This window comes from Columba livia, chromosome 9 (assembly GCF_036013475.1).
Source record: "Columba livia isolate bColLiv1 breed racing homer chromosome 9, bColLiv1.pat.W.v2, whole genome shotgun sequence".
Classification (NCBI taxonomy): domain Eukaryota; kingdom Metazoa; phylum Chordata; class Aves; order Columbiformes; family Columbidae; genus Columba; species Columba livia.
The window spans coordinates 20,895,500-20,912,911 of record NC_088610.1 but is presented as its reverse complement, the minus strand read 5'-3'; the positions used below and the strand labels follow the sequence as shown (position 1 = coordinate 20,912,911).

General features: G+C 43.3%; 1 protein-coding gene across 3 annotated transcripts in view; it reads left to right on the top strand.

Annotated features, from left to right (window-relative positions):
* The window catches only part of RYK (receptor like tyrosine kinase), a 58,045-nt gene that overhangs the window by 22,328 nt on the left and 18,305 nt on the right, over nucleotides 1-17,412 (top strand). For 2 of the 3 annotated variants that reach the window (XM_065073031.1, XM_065073033.1), the window contains exons 6-9: nucleotides 233-377; nucleotides 4,735-4,836; nucleotides 7,230-7,363; nucleotides 9,789-9,875. In XM_065073031.1, coding sequence (XP_064929103.1) covers nucleotides 233-377; nucleotides 4,735-4,836; nucleotides 7,230-7,363; nucleotides 9,789-9,875 — 468 coding nt within the window. The remainder of the gene's footprint in view (nucleotides 1-232; nucleotides 378-4,734; nucleotides 4,837-7,229; nucleotides 7,364-9,788; nucleotides 9,876-17,412) is intronic. The other variant, XM_065073032.1, reaches the window with a different exon arrangement.

Genomic DNA, 17,412 nt, shown 5'->3' with positions numbered 1-17,412 from the left:
TTTTGTCCTCCTGCCACACTGGGGTGACAGGAAACATGGCCAAGTCTGGGGACAGCACCACTGCAGCCTGGGAACGAACTAACTAACTAACTAACTAACTAACTAACTATATATATATATATATATATATATATATATATATATATATATATATACACGTATATATATATATATTTTTTTTAATTCTTTTTATTTGAGGGAAGTTCAATAACTTTCCATCTTTCTATTCCAGTCGATCCAGTAAACGCAGCTCCCACCACTTCCACCCGTGTGTTTTACATCAGCGTGGGCGTGTGCTGTGCTGTTATATTCCTGGTGGCAATAATACTGGCCGTCTTGCATCTCCACAGCATGAAGAGGATAGAGCTGGATGACAGGTACGTATTCAAGCTTTGCACGTGTGTTTTTTGGAACACTTTTACCCAGATTTGTGGGGGTTCTGTTCTCAAAATGAATACTCTATATTAATAAATTGTAATTTCTGCCCTTGCTGTCAAGCTGTAATGGTTCCTGGGTATGTGGAGTTGTGGTAAGTGCTGTGCTGCAGAAAAGTGGGGAAATTTTGGACAGATTGTCAGGATTGAAGGAACATTTGATAGATTCTTAGGCAGGCTGAAAAAGTTCATTTTTTTTACTGACTTCCGCAGGGGGTTGAATTTCAGTTTTCTCTATTTGATTGATTTAGCACTTTGGCCTTAGGGTAAAACGTTGGGATTGCAGCTGGCTGGTTAGAAAGTGGAAAACGTGCTGCTCTCCCAAATGGTTTCAATCCAGATAAACCCAGCAGGCACATGCACATGAGAAGGACTTTAATGTGAACCAAGGGCAGCATGCTTAGCTGAGCCGGGATTAAACACCGGGGCGGAAGGGAGGCTGGAAAGCAGGTGGACCGAGGCTGTTTTGAAACAAAATAGTGTGGCAAACAGTGGGGTTTGTGGGTGGTCACCCCGCTGAAAGGAGATCTCCAACACATTCTGTTCCTGCCCGCAGAGTCGCTTTGTCTTTTCATCTGCCTTCTGCCCATTCACCTGTTTTGTTTGCGGCCCTTGACTCCTCTGGTGTCCCTAGATCACTTGGTTTTTGGGAGGTGTGGGTGTAAGTAGTGATGGCTTCTCAGCGCCTCATTATCTAACCACATGACTTCTTAGCTTTCCTCAGTTGGTGTCTACTGAGGGTTTTTAATCAATAGGAGGCATTAAAGGATGTGCAGCTTGTGTTGCTTCCAAAAGGAAAAGCATTATTCCATTCATAGAGTGTGCGGATAGTGTCATCTCAGAGTTTTTGAGGCTGTCTCAGCCTAGCGCTGTGATCAAACGTCCTTTCATCCACTCCGTTGTACTCGATTTCTGTGGAGATACAAGCTGAAAATTCATCTAATCTTAATACTCTGTGGTTTGCAGGTGTTAAAGAATTTGCCTTCAGGTAATTTCAGTGAAGTTTGTGCAGATAGTGGGGTTTAGTTCTTTAGAGAGCCCTCTGGTGACTTGTTTTGTGAGCCCAAAGGAGCCTGACCTGACAAAACCCTGAGTGGGCTCCTGTGGTCAACTAGTGTCATAGCAAAGGTGTAAAAGGGGCAGAATTCACCTGAAAATTGGGATCTGTGGAGTTTTGTTTTCTGAACAGGCAGCAAAGAGACTGCGAGGTGATGTTTCAGTGTTTGGTTGAGAAATTGGTTCAGGGTCGTAATTTATCCTCAATGTTCCGCGCTAGCGTTACCTATGATTAGTGATGGCTTGGTATAGCCACCAGTTAAGGAACTCATAAGCAAAGAAACACCTTTTGAGTTAGTTTTACATAACAAGCTCAAAATCTCACTGTAAAAGGGTTCTGAGTGGAAGATGATAATGTCATTAGAGTTAATGACCTCCCAGGAGCAAGAGGCTGCAAACATCACTGCTGGTGCTCTTAATTTCAAAGCCCAGCACTAAATAAAAAAGGAGGAAGGTTGTTAAGTGGAAGCTGAAACCAGACAGCTGAGTTTACAGGCTGCACGTGGACTATTTGAGAACATCGCCTTGAAAGTTCAGAGCAAGCGCTCGCATACCTCCTATCAAAGGCACTTGAAAAAGTGCCAAAGAAAGTTGGCGTGGCTCAACAGTGGGATAATGGGGGTTGGTAAAAGCAAGAAGGCATCGCTCAGTAAGCTGGCATAGTATTGAAGTGAGAAAGCTCATAAACATGAGCAAGTGAAACCTAAAAACCAGAGTGAGGCCAACCCAAAAGGGAGTTTTTCAAACTCACAACAGGCATAAAGAGAATAATTCCTTTTTCAGGCTGCAGCAGGAAGCGAGCCGCAGAAATCTACAGGGCTGGGAGGTGATCGAGTTACAAAAGGAGTTTCCAGCCATGGCAGGAGAACAAAATGCAAGTTCTGCATTGGTTTTTAATACAGCGGCCGTGCCAAGACGCGTCTTTCCAGGGATCTCGCTGGAGAGCGGATCCTATTGAAGCAGCTTGTAGATGCACTAGTGCAAACAGTTAAAATAAGCAGTGATAAGTTGCCGTCACCAGAAAATATTAATTCAAAACCTATAAAAGAAGTTAAAGTTGAGTAGTTTGACCACTAACAGTAGCTTTTATCCTTGTGCTAAAAACTGTGCTGGAACCCTGCACCTGGAAGACACTAAGGATACTTTAATAGAATAACTTTACAAAAGGTTTCCAGAGAGATCGAGGCCAGCTATAAATCAGTAAGCCTGATGGTTGTGTTGTGAGAATTAGTTTTCTAATTTCTTCCTGTTTTAAAGAAAAAACACAGTAGGTGCAGCTGGGATTGTGGTATAATGGAGTGGAGTTGACTTGCCCATCTTCTTTTTTTTAAAGGAAGTTTTGCTTCAAAACTAACAGCAGTCCTTGAGGGCATCACAAACTGGGTCTGTAAATCTGACACGGGTGGCTGGCACTGTTTGGTCAGTGCTCAACAGGAGCCCAAGAAGCAGATGGAACATTGATTATTTGGTGAGACAGAGTATACCCCCAAACAATCTCCTCTTTGTTCTCCTGATACAGCCAGCAGAAGTGGAAAAGCTTCTAAGGTTCAAAAAAAGGGGAGGATGTTTGTGTGTATATTGGGAAATGTGGGCGAGGAATGAATGGTGAGAAGGATCGTGAAGTGGCTGGATGGCAGAGCTCAGAGGGTTGTGATCAACGGAGCAGTCTGGATAAGGTCTGTGGTTAGTGGGTTCCCCAGGGCTCAGCGCTGGGTCCGGTCCTGTTCAACCTGTTCATCTATGACCTGGAGTTGCACCCTCAGCCCGTTTGCTGCTGGCATCAAACTGGGAGGAAGGGCTGACATCCCAGAGGCTGTGCTGCCATCCAGAGACCTGGACAGACTGCACTGGGCAGAGAAGAACCTGATGGATTTCAACCAGGGCAAGTGCAGGGTCCTGCACCTGGGGAGGAGCAACCACAGGCACCAGTACAGGTTGGGGGGACCTGCTGGAAAGCAGCTCTGCAGAGAAGGACCTGGGAGTTCTGGGGGACAACAGGGTGACCATGAGCCACCAATGTGTCCTGTGGCCAAGAAGCCAACGGTACCTGGGGTTCATTAAGAAAAGTGTGACCAGCAGGTAGAGGGAAGCTGGAGGTTGTTCCTTCCTCTCTGCTCTGCCCGGATGAGGCCACAGCTGGAGTTGGGTCCAGTTCTGGGTTCCCCAGTTTAAGAAGGACAAGGAATTACTGGAGAGAGTCCAGCGCAGGGACACAAAGATGCTGAGGGGTCTGGAGCATCTTTGTGCTGAGGAGACACTGAGAGAGCTGGGGCTGTTGAGCTGGAGAAGAGAAGCTGAGAGGGATCTGATCAATGGGATCAATAGCTCAGGGTGGGTGTCAGAGGATGGACCAGACTCTGTTCAGTGGTGCCCAACGCCAGGGTGAGGGGCAACGGGCACAGACTGAAACACAAGAGGCTCCATCGGAACACGAGGAGAAACTTGTTTGCCCGTAGACCCTACAGCTACAACAACTCTTTTTGTAGGATTTTTATCTATGAGCATAAGACAGAAAACACCCTGCTGCGGTTTAAGCCATGGTTTGCCTGTCTCTTGGATAGCACGTGGTGCTTGTACCTCAAGAAAATATCTCAAAAGCACATTTTAGGTGACTCTGGAAGGGGTAATAATCATCCTCAGAGAGAGGAATGACCAAGCAGAACAGGTACAGGGCAAACAACTGTTTGCAACAGTAGACTCGGGAATGTCTTTTCAATATTTGTTGTGGCACAGGAGCTAAAGGGCAGCAGGTAGAACGAGTAGCTGGCGTGGCCAGAGCAAGCAAGAGATCACCGGCTGGAAAAGCTCATTAAGCTTTGCATGTCGTTAGGGCTGCACTCAGGCTGCTGCTGCCAAATGTTTGTAGTCAGCATTGATTCTTGGTGGGATGCTGGCACCAGAAAGCAAATTCATACGAGTCTTCTCTGGAGTATAATCTGTTGATTCTGGTGTCATAGGGTGGTCCTTACAATAAGTGAGTTGTCACTTTGTTCTTTCAAAATTGGGGAAAAAGTACTGGAAAATAGAGCAGATTCTGCCAAACAAGTAGGAGGGAGTCGTTAGGTGCAAAGGACAGGAGGGCCAGGTTTTTTTGAGTTACCTGAAATAATGCACAACTTTAAAAAAAAGTCATCCTTTCCAAGCCCAGCCTGGAAAATCTTCTGGTTTTAACTTCGAGGTGTTAATTTTGAATTTATTACAGTGGTGAGCAGTCACACTCGTGTCTGTTTCTGTTTTCAAACAGCATCAGTGACAGCAGCAGCTCCCAGGGTCTGTCCCAACCTTCCACACAGACCACGCAGTACCTGCGAGCGGACACGCCGAACAACGCCACACCGGTAACCAGTAAGTGTTCATCTAGTTACAGACCCTCGTCACATCAGTAACCAGTAAGTGTTCATCTAGTTACAGACCCTCGTCACACCAGTAACCAGTAAGTGCTCATCTAGTTACAGACCCTCATGCACACAGCTGGGGATTTGGTGGCAGGACTTTGGCCCATTCATCTTTTCAACCTGTAAAGGGAACGAATGAGATAAAAGCTTTACGAGCGCGATACATTAGTTATTTCTCTTTGTTCGCAGCTTTGCTTGAAAGGGTATTAAATACTTAAGAGAGCAGTGAGTGAAGTGGAGGGTAGCAGTGTTTTCTAGACTATACCCTAGCTATGTTCGGTGTTAATTCTGTAATTACTGAAGATACTGATTACCCACGGAATGTTTACTCCTCCAATTATTGTCTGTCTTCTCTAGTGGAGGGATATCCTGTAGAGCAAGCTCATTTTCATCGGGGGCCACATCAACCTTGTGGTTGCCTTCAAAGGGCCGAATGTAATTTTAGGACGGTATAAATGTAGGAGCAGTTGCATTTATACAGTCCTAAAATGACACTTGTCCCATAGAGCGTCACTCCGGGGAAGGAACACGCTCGATTTGCAGTTTTTTGGCAGTTCCATCTCACCAGCCTGACCCTGACCCTTTCCCCTTGTGCTGCCAGATGATTCAGGGAGCTAAACCAGCCAAAACCTCACTCTTTTTGTAGAGTGATGGGTTTTAGGCTGAAATAGCGCCCAGGCACTTTTCAGAAAGTGCAAATTAAATGGCTCCTGTTTTCCTCTCCTGCCACCAGTGATTATTCTTCTTCTGTGATGCTCAATAATTTTGTATTAGTTGCCCAAAGAGTTCAGCAATCTAACGAGTAAAAATGTCAATAGAAATCCTTTATTTAGAGCTAGATAAAATAATGATTAATGCCTTCATTTTTTTTAAGCAATTAATAAGACCCTGAGGTCTCTCCCATTTTGCACATAGTAGTGATGCTGCCCATCCCAATTCACCAGTGAGCGCTGCACCAATGTGGTGATGACCATACAGCCTTTTGTGTTTTCCTGTTTTCGCCACACGTGTGGAAGCAAATGTTCACCTGACACTGAGCTGCTGCAACTTTGAGCAAGTTTTGGCTTTCTTCTAAATTGTACCATATGTCCCTAAAAGAAAAGGGATTTTTTTTGTCATTTGAGTTCATCTTTCCCTTGCAAAAAGCTGACTTTAAAATGTATCTAGTAGAAGCATTGATTTCAAAATAAAAACAAATTCTATATAAACATATTACAAAAATTCCACAAAGTTGGGAAGAGGTTTTAGCATGTGACTAATTCTTGAGCTGCTTTTCCTTCTTGCCACCCAAAGTCCCTCCACAGCCTTTTTCTTTTCCGTCTCTTATCCCAAATATTCTACTATTGATGTCCGGTCAACCTCAGGTTTTTAGGTTGTGCCTCTTGAGTGACACTGTTTGGTTTATTTAAATATGACCCCTGGAAACTCATTAATGAGCATCCGTCAAGAGGGGAGAGGAGGATCTGTCCTGAATCTTGTGTGTGTTTGGTGTAGTTTGTAGTTGCTTTTGGTACATATGAGCAGAACTTTACAGCTTAAAATTCTAGCAAATCCAGCTTAGTGAGTAACACGAAACAAAGAGTATATTGAAAATCACACAGCCTTATATCGCTAAATAATCTGGTACATCTGGTATGCATCTATTCAAGCTTAGTATTAATAATTTAGCTTAAACTGGGCTCATCCACTGACCTGTGAGTAGTAAAACCATTGCCATACAGCTCACTTATTTAGCAGGGAGAGCTCAAAGTGGCTCATCTAGACTGTTATATTTATAGGATGAAGTGGTCGATTCACAGTTTCAGTAACATTGACATTAAAAAAAAAAAAATCCAAGTAATTCCCAAGATTTCTCTAACACTTTGTAAACTTGTACAAAACTATTTGGCCATTTCTGGCTGTGTTAGTGTATCTAGAAGTGCCAGAAGAGGGCACTGGTCGTTTTGGTTAGTCCTGCTGGATAAAGCATCTTTATTCGCTCCAACAAGTCTCTGCTCGGGATCTTTATTTCCTGGTCGTCAGGGAAGTGCAATGTCGTGTTAATCACCTTTAATATGCAAGGAGGAGTTTTATTTACTCGGTGTTAATAATGAGACTCGATTGCATGACACTATATAGCATTCCTGTCTGATTTTTTTTTTTTTTTCCTCTGCAGATTATTGTATTTACATGACTTCTCTTGTATGTGTTGTTTAATACGTTAATCTTTTTAAGATTAACCTGTAATCTGTTTTAAGTCTGTGCTGCTTGCCTGGCTTTATACCTGTAGGTGGTGCTGAGGTGAAGCAATGTGCTCGTGTTCTCGCTGTAAGGGTATTTATATTGGTTTGTTTGGCTCTGCTGGCTCCTCAGGTTACCCTACATTACGGATAGAGAAGAATGATCTTAAAAGTGTCACTCTGATGGAAGCAAAAGCTAAAGTGAAGGACATTGCCATCTCCAGGGAGAGGATAACTCTCAAAGACGTGCTCCAAGAAGGTATTTACAGCACTCAGACTACAACATGCTGTGTATAAATATATATATATATATATATATATCTATTTTATCACTAGATTTTTTTTTTTTTTTAAATTAACCATAGATGACATTTCTGATCTTTGTAACTTTCGTGGAGGAGACAAATGATGAATGATGTTTGTGTTTGGGGTGTGAGGGAAGAAGTTTGCGGAATTCATTAGAACAGGGGAGCGACTAATGGTGCTCAGTAAATCATTCAGCTTGTCTGTCTTAATAATCTGGTCCTTTAAATAAAGGTGAGGGTTAGATGGCTGAGGAATGAGGTCATCCGTTGGGTGGCAAAGTAGCTCGCTTTTGTAACTGCAGGAGAGCTTCTCTTAACAATAAATAAAGTCCACAAAGATCTCAGTCGTCTAAACTCATCGTCTCAATTTAATAGATTCTGATTTGAAACCTAGTCAGCAGATACATTTATAGGTCTGGGAAAAATTCAGAGATTACCTGATTCTTTTGTCTTGTTTAATGTTCAATTTGGAAGTGTTTGTGCACAGCATTAATTGGAAATAGACTGAAATACTTAGGGGTTTTTTGTTGTTAGTCTTTACCGCTGCAACTTCAAGTCTGTGTTCTCTGAGCCCCTTGAGGAATCAAACTTTCCAAAGCCAGAGATGTGAAATGCTCATCCTTTGGAGGTGGAACTGCTACAATTCTTGTCTCTGCATCTCCAAGGAGGGACCTTTATGCTCAGCTCCAGTGTAGGTGCGGACCCAGTTAATAATGGGATCCTGCTTTTCAGCTTCCAGTTGCTGTTTGGGTCTGTTAAAACCTTCAAAAGTTAATCAGAGGACTAGAGACACATCCTGACAATCTATCATCAGTTTCAGTCCGGGACTGTAGCAGAGTTGAGCCTCTGTCATCTCAGAACTTAGGATCTTCAGAGGGGAAGAAGTGAATAATAAACTATTTGCATAAAATAGCTTCCATAACTTAACCTTCTTTGACATTTCAATGATTTAGGAGATTGTGGCCTTGCCGTGGTGTAACCAGTTGGGAAATGCAAAGCAGAGGGATCTGTAGGGATTTTTGTATTGCTGGGCTCGTGCAGCACCTGGTTCTGAACTTGTGTCGAGCTCATATTGTACTGGGTGTAACACAAAAAATGAAGTGTCTAATGGAATAGCTACGCTTTAGCAAATGGAACAGGCGTTAATGGTAAGTGGTAAGCTGTACAATTTTCAGGTGAATAATTGTGATGCAAACAGCGTAATCAGTGAAAAGCCTGGAGGAGAGCGAGGCACAAGAAATGCAAACCAATGAAACACCAAAAATAACCCCATGAAAAATCCCCCAGCAGAACTGTGGGTCATGCAGGCGTGCTGTGTTCAAGTCTCACTATGTCTAGATATTTATTGCATTAAAATAATTTCATTTAAAAATAGGTATCTTGAAACTATAACATGTTTCAGTACAAGATGCTGTCTTCCTTTGGACTCTTAAATATACCCATATATTGGAAATACCATAGAAGCACAGAATCCCAGGTTGGAAGGGACCTCAAGGATTATCTAGTCCAACCTTTCTTGGCCAAAGCCCAGTCTAGATAAGCTGGCTCAGCAGCCTGTCCAGCTTAAAGGTGCCCAATGTTGGGGAATCCACCACTTTCTTGGGGAGATTATTCCAATGGCTGGTTGTTCTCATAGTGAAACATTTTCCTTTTGTGTCTAGTCAGAATCTCTTTAGGGGTAATTATGTATTTAAGGAACTCTTAGGATGTCTTCAAGTTTGCTATTAAATAACTCATACTATATATTTACGGTTGCCTGAAGTCTCTAGTTAAATCGTTTCTTAACGAGATTACAGTTCGAAGATCATTTGAATTTTGGGAATGGAAAAATGTTGAAGAGACTAGAAAAAAACCCCAACGTGTTCCAGCTGAGGTGAAACATTTGAATGATGCGATAGTGTTTGTTTCCCCCAAATGTTCTGCGTATACAGGTTGGCTGAAACCAGTATTTCCCTGCAAATATCTCCCAAAAAGTTTAGTTTCTGAGAAATATTTGGACTGGAGGATTGTGGACCTGTGGATGAGAAAAGGACAGAGCTGGAGTTTTCAGTGCAGACAGTTGAACTGCCACAAATAAACCCGTCATCAGTATTGATACTTCAATTAGCTGCATTCTGCTGTTATCATTAGTTCACTCTCACGCTTGGCCTCCTGCATTATCTAAGTTGTCAGAGTTTACTGTAAATGGTTCTGAATCCAGAATTGGACTCGGTGCTGGAGAGTTATTAATGACTTAGTAGGGCATTTGGGACTTTGTTCCTAATGCTTTGCTGTGGCTGAATCATTTTAAGGTGGTGTTTTCTTAACAGATAGTAAATTCTGTTAAAGTTATCCGCGTATTTTTACCACGTACTTACAATTTGTATGTTCTCTTCATAGGCACGTTTGGGCGCATTTTCCATGGGATTCTAATAGAAGAAAAAGACCCCAGTAAAGAGAAACAAGTTTTTGTCAAAACTGTTAAAGGTACGTTTACATAAAGAGGGGTTTTTTATGTCAAGTTTGGATCGTTTTACATGCTGAGCATATCACATCCCTTTAAAAACAAACCCCTCCTCCCCCAAACATGCAAATGGCTATTGTGTAAAATTCAAAGCAAGCTGGATGCTGCCTTCAGCCAGAGAGAACAGAAATCTTATATGGAAGAAAAATGTGTGTGTTCTCCACCAGTGCCGTCACTTGATGCGTCTTGAATACTTCTGCTTATTATTCTCCAAAGTAAAAATAATATTTGTTGTTTTCCCCGCACATATCATTGTTCTTTCCATCCACAGCCTTTGCTCCTTCAGATTGCTGGAAAAGGCACCTGCAATGCATCTTAAGTCTTTTATGTGTGGCTGTACAAAAGATAGGCGGTAGTTTCTGCCATCCTTAAGCTTTGCTACTGAAGCACGGGAGTTATCATTTAGAGCTTAATTTATACCAATATAGCATCTTTAGTCAAGAAATATGTTGCTGGAGTGATCTAAATCGTCACAGGTAGATTTAAGAAACAACAAGGTAAGTGTAGGTGAAAACTGTATTACATATGTATTAAATATATTCGACACATATTCCTTCCTCTACACATCATTGGAAGAGTTCTCTAGTAGCTCACAACAGTTTTGCTGAATTCCCTGTACACTAGCTGCTTCACCCGTTGATTTTGTCATTTCATTGGGTGTATTATTGCCTTTGGTTTATTGTTTTGCAACTTTAATTCTTTCTTAAAAAAAGAAAAAGAAAAATTAGGCTTCTATGAGAATTTCAACTTGTTTTAAATTTCAATTGCCTGGGTAGAAATTTTTAAAGATACTAACTTTCAAGAGGAAGGTGGGAATTGGTGAAGCTGCTAAATTTTGTTGTTGAATCTTTCTGCTCCCCATTTATTCTGTGCCATTTTTAAGAAAAACATCTTGCTTTAAGAAAACCACCTTCTATTAGTCTTGGTGTGTTTCTGTCACAATCAGAAGCTTGTGGTAATAATAATTTAAAACTTGTTATGAAAGTTACACGACTTTAAGTTGTTCCCTGTGATTTGGATGCACAGATTTCTCATCAGTTGTATTCTAACAGAACACACTATGGGAATACACATCCTATGTGGAGCCGAACGGTCACTCCAAGCCGGATTTTCTTTGAAATGCTCCAGTCAAAGAAGCTGAGCTCTGGTTAATACAACAGTAACACTTCTTTGCTTTCAGACTTATGTTTTTGTGCTCTTCAGATTGAGACAGTGATGTTCTTCCTTTAGAGGAGCAGGGTATGTTTATTTTGGATTGTATGGAGAAAATAATCAAGTTGAATAGCATTTGTAAGGCCTGGAAGCATGGGGTTGAGCTGTGATGTGTGAGAGTGCCGAACAGTGAAGAAGGAGAGAGGTGGAACAGCCGATCAGGAGAGGTTGTGGGTTATCCTGTAAGGTGATGAGGATGTATTACAAACTGCTTCGAACAACATTAGCAGTGCCATAAGGATGGCCAGTACGTTTTTGGGAATTGTGAAAGGTCATCCTGCACAAAGTAGGTCACTTTTAGAGGGGGCTGGAGGAGTGAGATCCTGTATGGGTAAGAAGGGCTGGCTCTTGGCTGAGGTGACAGAATGGATGCAATAAATTCATTTAGGCTGTCAGTACTGTGAGCCACGTACCAGCTGTGAGTAATCTGAGCAGGAACAGCCCCAGGTTCCAGTGTAAGTTGGGGAGTGACCTGTTGGAGAGCAGTGTACGGGAAAGGGACCTGGGGGTCCTGGGGACAGCAGGGTGACCATGAGCCAGCACTGGGCCCTTGTGGCCAGGAGGGCCAATGGTACCTGGGGTGGGTTAGAAGGGGGTGGTCAGTAGGTCAGAGAGGTTCTCCTGCCCCTCTGCTCTGCCCTGGTGAGACCACAGCTGGAATCTTGTGTCCAGTTGTGTCCCCTCAGTTCCAGCAGGACAGGGAACTGCTGGAGAGAGTCCAGCGCAGCCACCAAGATGCTGAAGGGAGTGGAGCATCTCCCGTGTGAGGAAAGGCTGAGGGAGCTGGGGCTCTGGAGCTGGACAAGAGGAGACTGAGGGGTGACTCATTCCTGGGGATCAATATGGAAAGGGGGAGTGTCAGGAGGATGGAGCCAGGCTCTTCTGGGTGACAACCAGTGATAGGACAAGGGGCAATGGGTGCAAACTGGAACACAGGAGGTTCCGCTTGAATATGAGAAGCAACTTGTTGGGGGTGAGGGTGCCAGAGCCTGGCCCAGGCTGCCCAGGGAGGTTGTGGAGTCTCCTTCTGTGCAGACATTCCAACCCGCCTGGACACCTTCCTGTGTAACCTCATCTGGGTGTTCCTGCTCCATGGGGGGATTGCACTGGATGAGCTTTTCAGGTCCCTTCCAACCCCTGACATTCTGGGATTCTGTGATTAGCCTCCTGTCTGGCCTGACAAACCCTGTTACGCCTGAGCTATGATGTCTCTTCGCAGGGTGAGTACTGGCAGTTTAGTAGTGCTTTGTGGGCAGAGTAACCTGTGAGTAAACCTGTCTCAGCACTGAGTCAGCCAGCAGAGCTTGGTCTGCGCTCTGCGCCAAACGCTCGTGTTTCTGCTGGTGGGGTTCACACAGGGAGGACTTGTTGCTGCCCCTTTTCCTGCTCATTCCTCCATTCCGAGCAACACTTACTCTCGCAGTCACTTCCATTGTTTCTCCAGGAACGCCGCTGGGATGGTAACACTTCCATTCTGTAGCACTTTTCCTCCCCATTGAGCCTAGAGATGACCTCCGAAAAGGAGATGTGCTGCCCCTTGGCAGGGTATTGGTAGCTGTTAATATCATTTAGCAGGGTGCTGGTAGCTAGAACTGTGTCTACTGAAGCAGTCACAGCTGTAACAAAATAGTGGTTGTCTTGTAAAGAAGGAAAGTGTTTTCTTGTAGTGACTTCCAGCAAGAAGTAAAGGAGCATCCTCAATTCTTTCTGGCATTTTGGGAACTCTTCCTGAATTCTGCCCTCTTCTGTTGCCCCTCCCCACCAAACAGTTCTGTTATTTTGGTTTTATCTGATATAGTTTCCAATAGACTTATCACACATCCTGGAACATAATTCTGTGTTGTCACCTTAACCTGGGATCCTATTCATGTAGTTATTTGGTGTTTCTCTGCCCTGTTTTAGAGTCAACAAACGTTCTTGTGAGCCCCAAAATTGTTGTGAGCTGGGGCAGTTTGCCATCTGCACAGCTCAGGCACGCTGGCTTTTTATAGCATCAGATTAAATGACAACACTGATGAGAACAGATCTTAATTTAGCTGCCTCCCGTCGGCCCTTATCGAATTGCTTTACCAAAATGGGCTCTTAGAGCCACATTTCTCCCTTGTCTTTGTGCACATCTTGATTTTTCTGGCCCTTCCCTTTGCAGCACAAGATTTGCTGGCTGTGCTGAGCGGGATCGTGGTCTTGAGGGAGTAATAATATTCACATAATTGTTGCCTGTAGAGGATTTCTCAGCTTTAAAAAGGATCTATATGGACAGAGTTTATAAGGGATTTTTGCTGATACTCGTCTGGTTTGGGCAGCAGAACGTTGCTAGGAAAATAAGTATGAACATCCTCCGTTCTCCTTAGAGAAGTTCATTTGCAGGGCTAATATTAGGCAGCTTCATCTTTACACCCTGGCTTGTGATGGCTGTGGGTGCAGCGGGGTCATGTAATAAGTTGGGAATTTGACCCCAAAAAACTGCTAAAAATTCTCTCTCAACCAGACATTTTTTCCTTGATCTTGTTCTTTCTGTGACCACACACACGCTGCTGCTTTGGCACAAACACAGGAGCAGGGCAGGACCACAAAAGCGAGATGGGTATGACAACTATTAAACTGACTTAAATATCTCTGCTGCTGAAGGTGAGAAAGGACCCTGGGGGTCATGGGAAAGAAACAAGGGGAAAAGGCTTTGTCTGTGGAATGACCTCCCCCAAAAAGCATGGGCTGCTCCAGAACTGTCTTGTTCTACGCAGCAGTGCACTCTGAAATTGGTCAAATAAAGTCCAGTGAATAACAGAAAATAACGGGAGGTGGGGTGAGGTGTTTCAGATCTTCCCAAAAATGTGAACTGAAATTCTTCCAGCAGGTACTGTGAGGAAGAATAACCTTCTTCAGAGGGAAGAACGCCCATTTTCAACAGCATCAGAGCTTGAGAACCTTAAGATATTTCCTTGTCTGTTTTGACTTTGGGGTGCTTGCTCCAGAGTTAAATCTGGAAGTGCTGCCAGAAGACACCTTCTGGAAGGAGAGCATGGCAAATGTGATCAGTACTCTTGTGCCCAAACTAGAATTTCTTATTAGGATCATCGTAATTTGGGTTGGAAGGGCCATTTAAAGACCAGCTGGTCCAACCCCTTTGCCATGAGCAGGAACATCTTTCCATAGATCAGGTTTTTCAAGGCCTTGTCCAACCTGCCCTTGAACATTTCCAGTGATGGAGCATCCACAGCTTCTCTGGACAACCCATTCCGGTGTGTAAAAAATACTCTTCCTTGTATCCAATCTAAATCTGTCTTTCAGTTTAAAACCGTTGCCCTATGTCCTGTCATTGCAGGCCATAATAAAAAGTCTCTGTTTCTTATAAGTCCCCTTTAAATATTGAAAGGCTACAATAAGGTCTCTCTGGAGCATTTTTTTCTCCGGTCTGGATAGCCCCAAGTGTCTCGGCCTTTCTCCAGCCCTCGGATCATTGTCACGTGAGGAAAAGCAGTGCTGTAGATGTAACAGCGGGCACGTGTCAGAATAGATATCTTCTTTCTTGTGTCCTCCTTCAGCTCTTGGTGCATTTACAAGATCCGCAGCCTTTCAGGAGGGGTTGATCCCTAAAAATGTGGTGAGAGGAGAATGTGCTGTTGGTTTTGTTGTATCCTGGAGAAGACGAATGTCGTGGCTGACATGCTCATCAGCCCATAGTTAGATGTGTATTTCCCTGCTCTCAGGAGTGTGTTTGCAGCCCGGTGTGTTTGTCTATTTCTGATTTCCTTCACTGCCTCCTGGAGTTGATTCTTTTTTCTCAAAGGATCAGAAACCAAAGACATTTGGCTGTTGGGCAGTACCCGCTTCCCTTCCCGGGTGTTTTCTGGCCCTCTGCTGAAATATTGAGCATTATTAGAAACCACAACAGCGCTGAAATGAAGCAGCTTTGATTTTTCTGAACTTAGCACTTGTTCTCAAGCCTGGCCCAGCCTCCTGTTGTCCTGAGAAGCTCTGTAAGCAAAAAGGGCCGTTTCCAGGAATATATTGTATTCCCTGTTTTCCTTAAGCTGGGATTGACCAGCTAAGTCAGGCTCTCAAAGGCCAAGCTTGATTCTGATAAAACTATCAGTGCAGGTGGCAAACAGATTGGAGTTTGCTCATTTGATGTTGGTTGGCGAGTTCTGTTCCACAGAATTTGGCTGCGGTCTTAACCATACATAAAGTCTTTGAAGTGCTTTTCAACCCATTCAGTGACTACTTGTTCCATAGCCTGTAAACTGATAGGACTGAGAATTGGAGATGGTTCTCTTACAAATCTCAACGCCGCATCTTTTATAGAGATAAACTCTGCGGGCAGAATTCATCTTTGAACGCCATAAGTTCGCTCCAGATCCCTTAGAAAATGTTTTTCCTTTCACCCAACTGCAGTGAAAAGTTGTAACATGCCCTGGGGAGTGACAAAGCTTCGACCTGCATGTTCATGAAATACATTAATTTATAATGGGCTTTTTTAATGTTATACCATCTTAACGCTTTAGAGCACGTCTGGATGCCTGAGTCTTCCATTACGTGTGGTGCTCTGTGCCAAAGAGGAGACCGTAAAAGAACAAAATGCCAATCAGTTGGCAGAATTTGAGGCAACTTTCTGGAAGCTCTAATAACATGGGGAGTACAAAGATTGCAAGCCCTGGGCTTGTGCCACCTGTTTGTATTTTCTCTAGTTTCTCGTTGTTCTATTCGCATTCAAGTTTCACTGTTTGCTAATTGTGGTTGTAAAAGTAATTCATGTCCATTCTTTCTTTAAACGGACCTTCACAAAGATGAAAGATGTCTCGTTACCGGTAAGAAGAAGAATACATTATCTGTTCTATATTTGGGCTATTGGAACCTGTGTATCAACACAACCTGAATAAGTTCTTTGTTTGAAAGATCAGACCTCACTGGAGTTTCTTCTCTGTTGCGTTTGTTGCTCTACAGCAGGATTGTTTTAGGAGGCTGTAATGCTTCACCTTCCCACAGGAGGTTTCCAATCGCTCTCAACTTTGGGAAGTGCCCGTGTTTTTCCAGGCTGGCGTCGCATTCCTTGCCAGCGATTGACAGATCTCTTCTGCCTCGACACGGCACAGAATGGGAATCTTTTAGATCATCTTGCGTCAGTAGAGGAAGAAAACACACAGTTTTCACCTTTGATTTAAAGAACACATTGTTTAATGGTGCTTTTCCTGTGAAGGAGAAAACTCTTTGCAAAACAAATGGAATTGTGTTATTCCGGGAACACAGGCAGCGAGTTTTGAGTTGTGCAGAGCCCTGACTCACTTAGTACGTTCGGGCCAAGGTACATTTTTGTGCAAAACAACCCATGGTGCTGTTCAAGATAACCTGCCTGCTTCCATTTCGTTTTCTAACCACTTAAAATTCTTGTTATGTACGAGGAAGAAGTGCTTGAAAACAAACCACCCGTGAAAAGCTCTGGAAACAAAGTTCTAGTGTAAGTGAAGCTTAACTCTTAACACTTCACCATTTTATTAATCTTAGCAAAGCTTTGAGTTGTGTTCGTATCATCATAGGTCACTAAACGACTCTTTCAGTGTTCGTGTTCACATTTGACATATCCCGCAACCTGGAGCATACACAGTTGTTCCCAAGGGACTGTGTTTAAATTGCATTGAATTTACTTCACTCTTAAAAACATTGCCTTGGGAAAATATTTACAAGTTTATGCCTTAAATGGATAGTATTAAAGTTAAAATTATTTAGCCACCCAAAATCAGAACAAAGAATCCTGTTTCTTTAGAAGAAAGTTTATGACAAAAGTTTATTAGCAGTTGATAAGGCTTTGAAACATTAAATCATTTCTGTCTCTCTGCCACAGTTGCCCTTCACATTTGCTCACAGATTCAGCTTCATCTTAAGTGAAATGAGTTACTGAGCAAAGAGCGTTTACTTGTTGCTATTTACTTGTTCCTATTGTTGTTATGGGGGAAACAGCCCTGTGCTCAACTCATCCATCTCTCTGCCCTTTTCTGTGGTTTAAAATTGTGTGTGTGTTTATACCATAGGAAAACTGAGAGCCACGTTCCCCTTTTTAGCGGTGTCACGTCCAATCACCTCCAGAATGTATTAAAATTAAGCTTGGATTTGGAAACGCCGGCTGCCTTGCTTTGGAAAATGAACTCGCGCGGTTATGGTGCGGAAACAAACATTTCAGTGTAAACAGCCTCGATATTGGGATGGGAGGAGAAATCCTGCCTGTGGAAGTTTTAACAAGACTTAGTGCAGCGTCCTGTGTCGCGACCTCTTTCTGTTGTTACTTGCATTCGTATC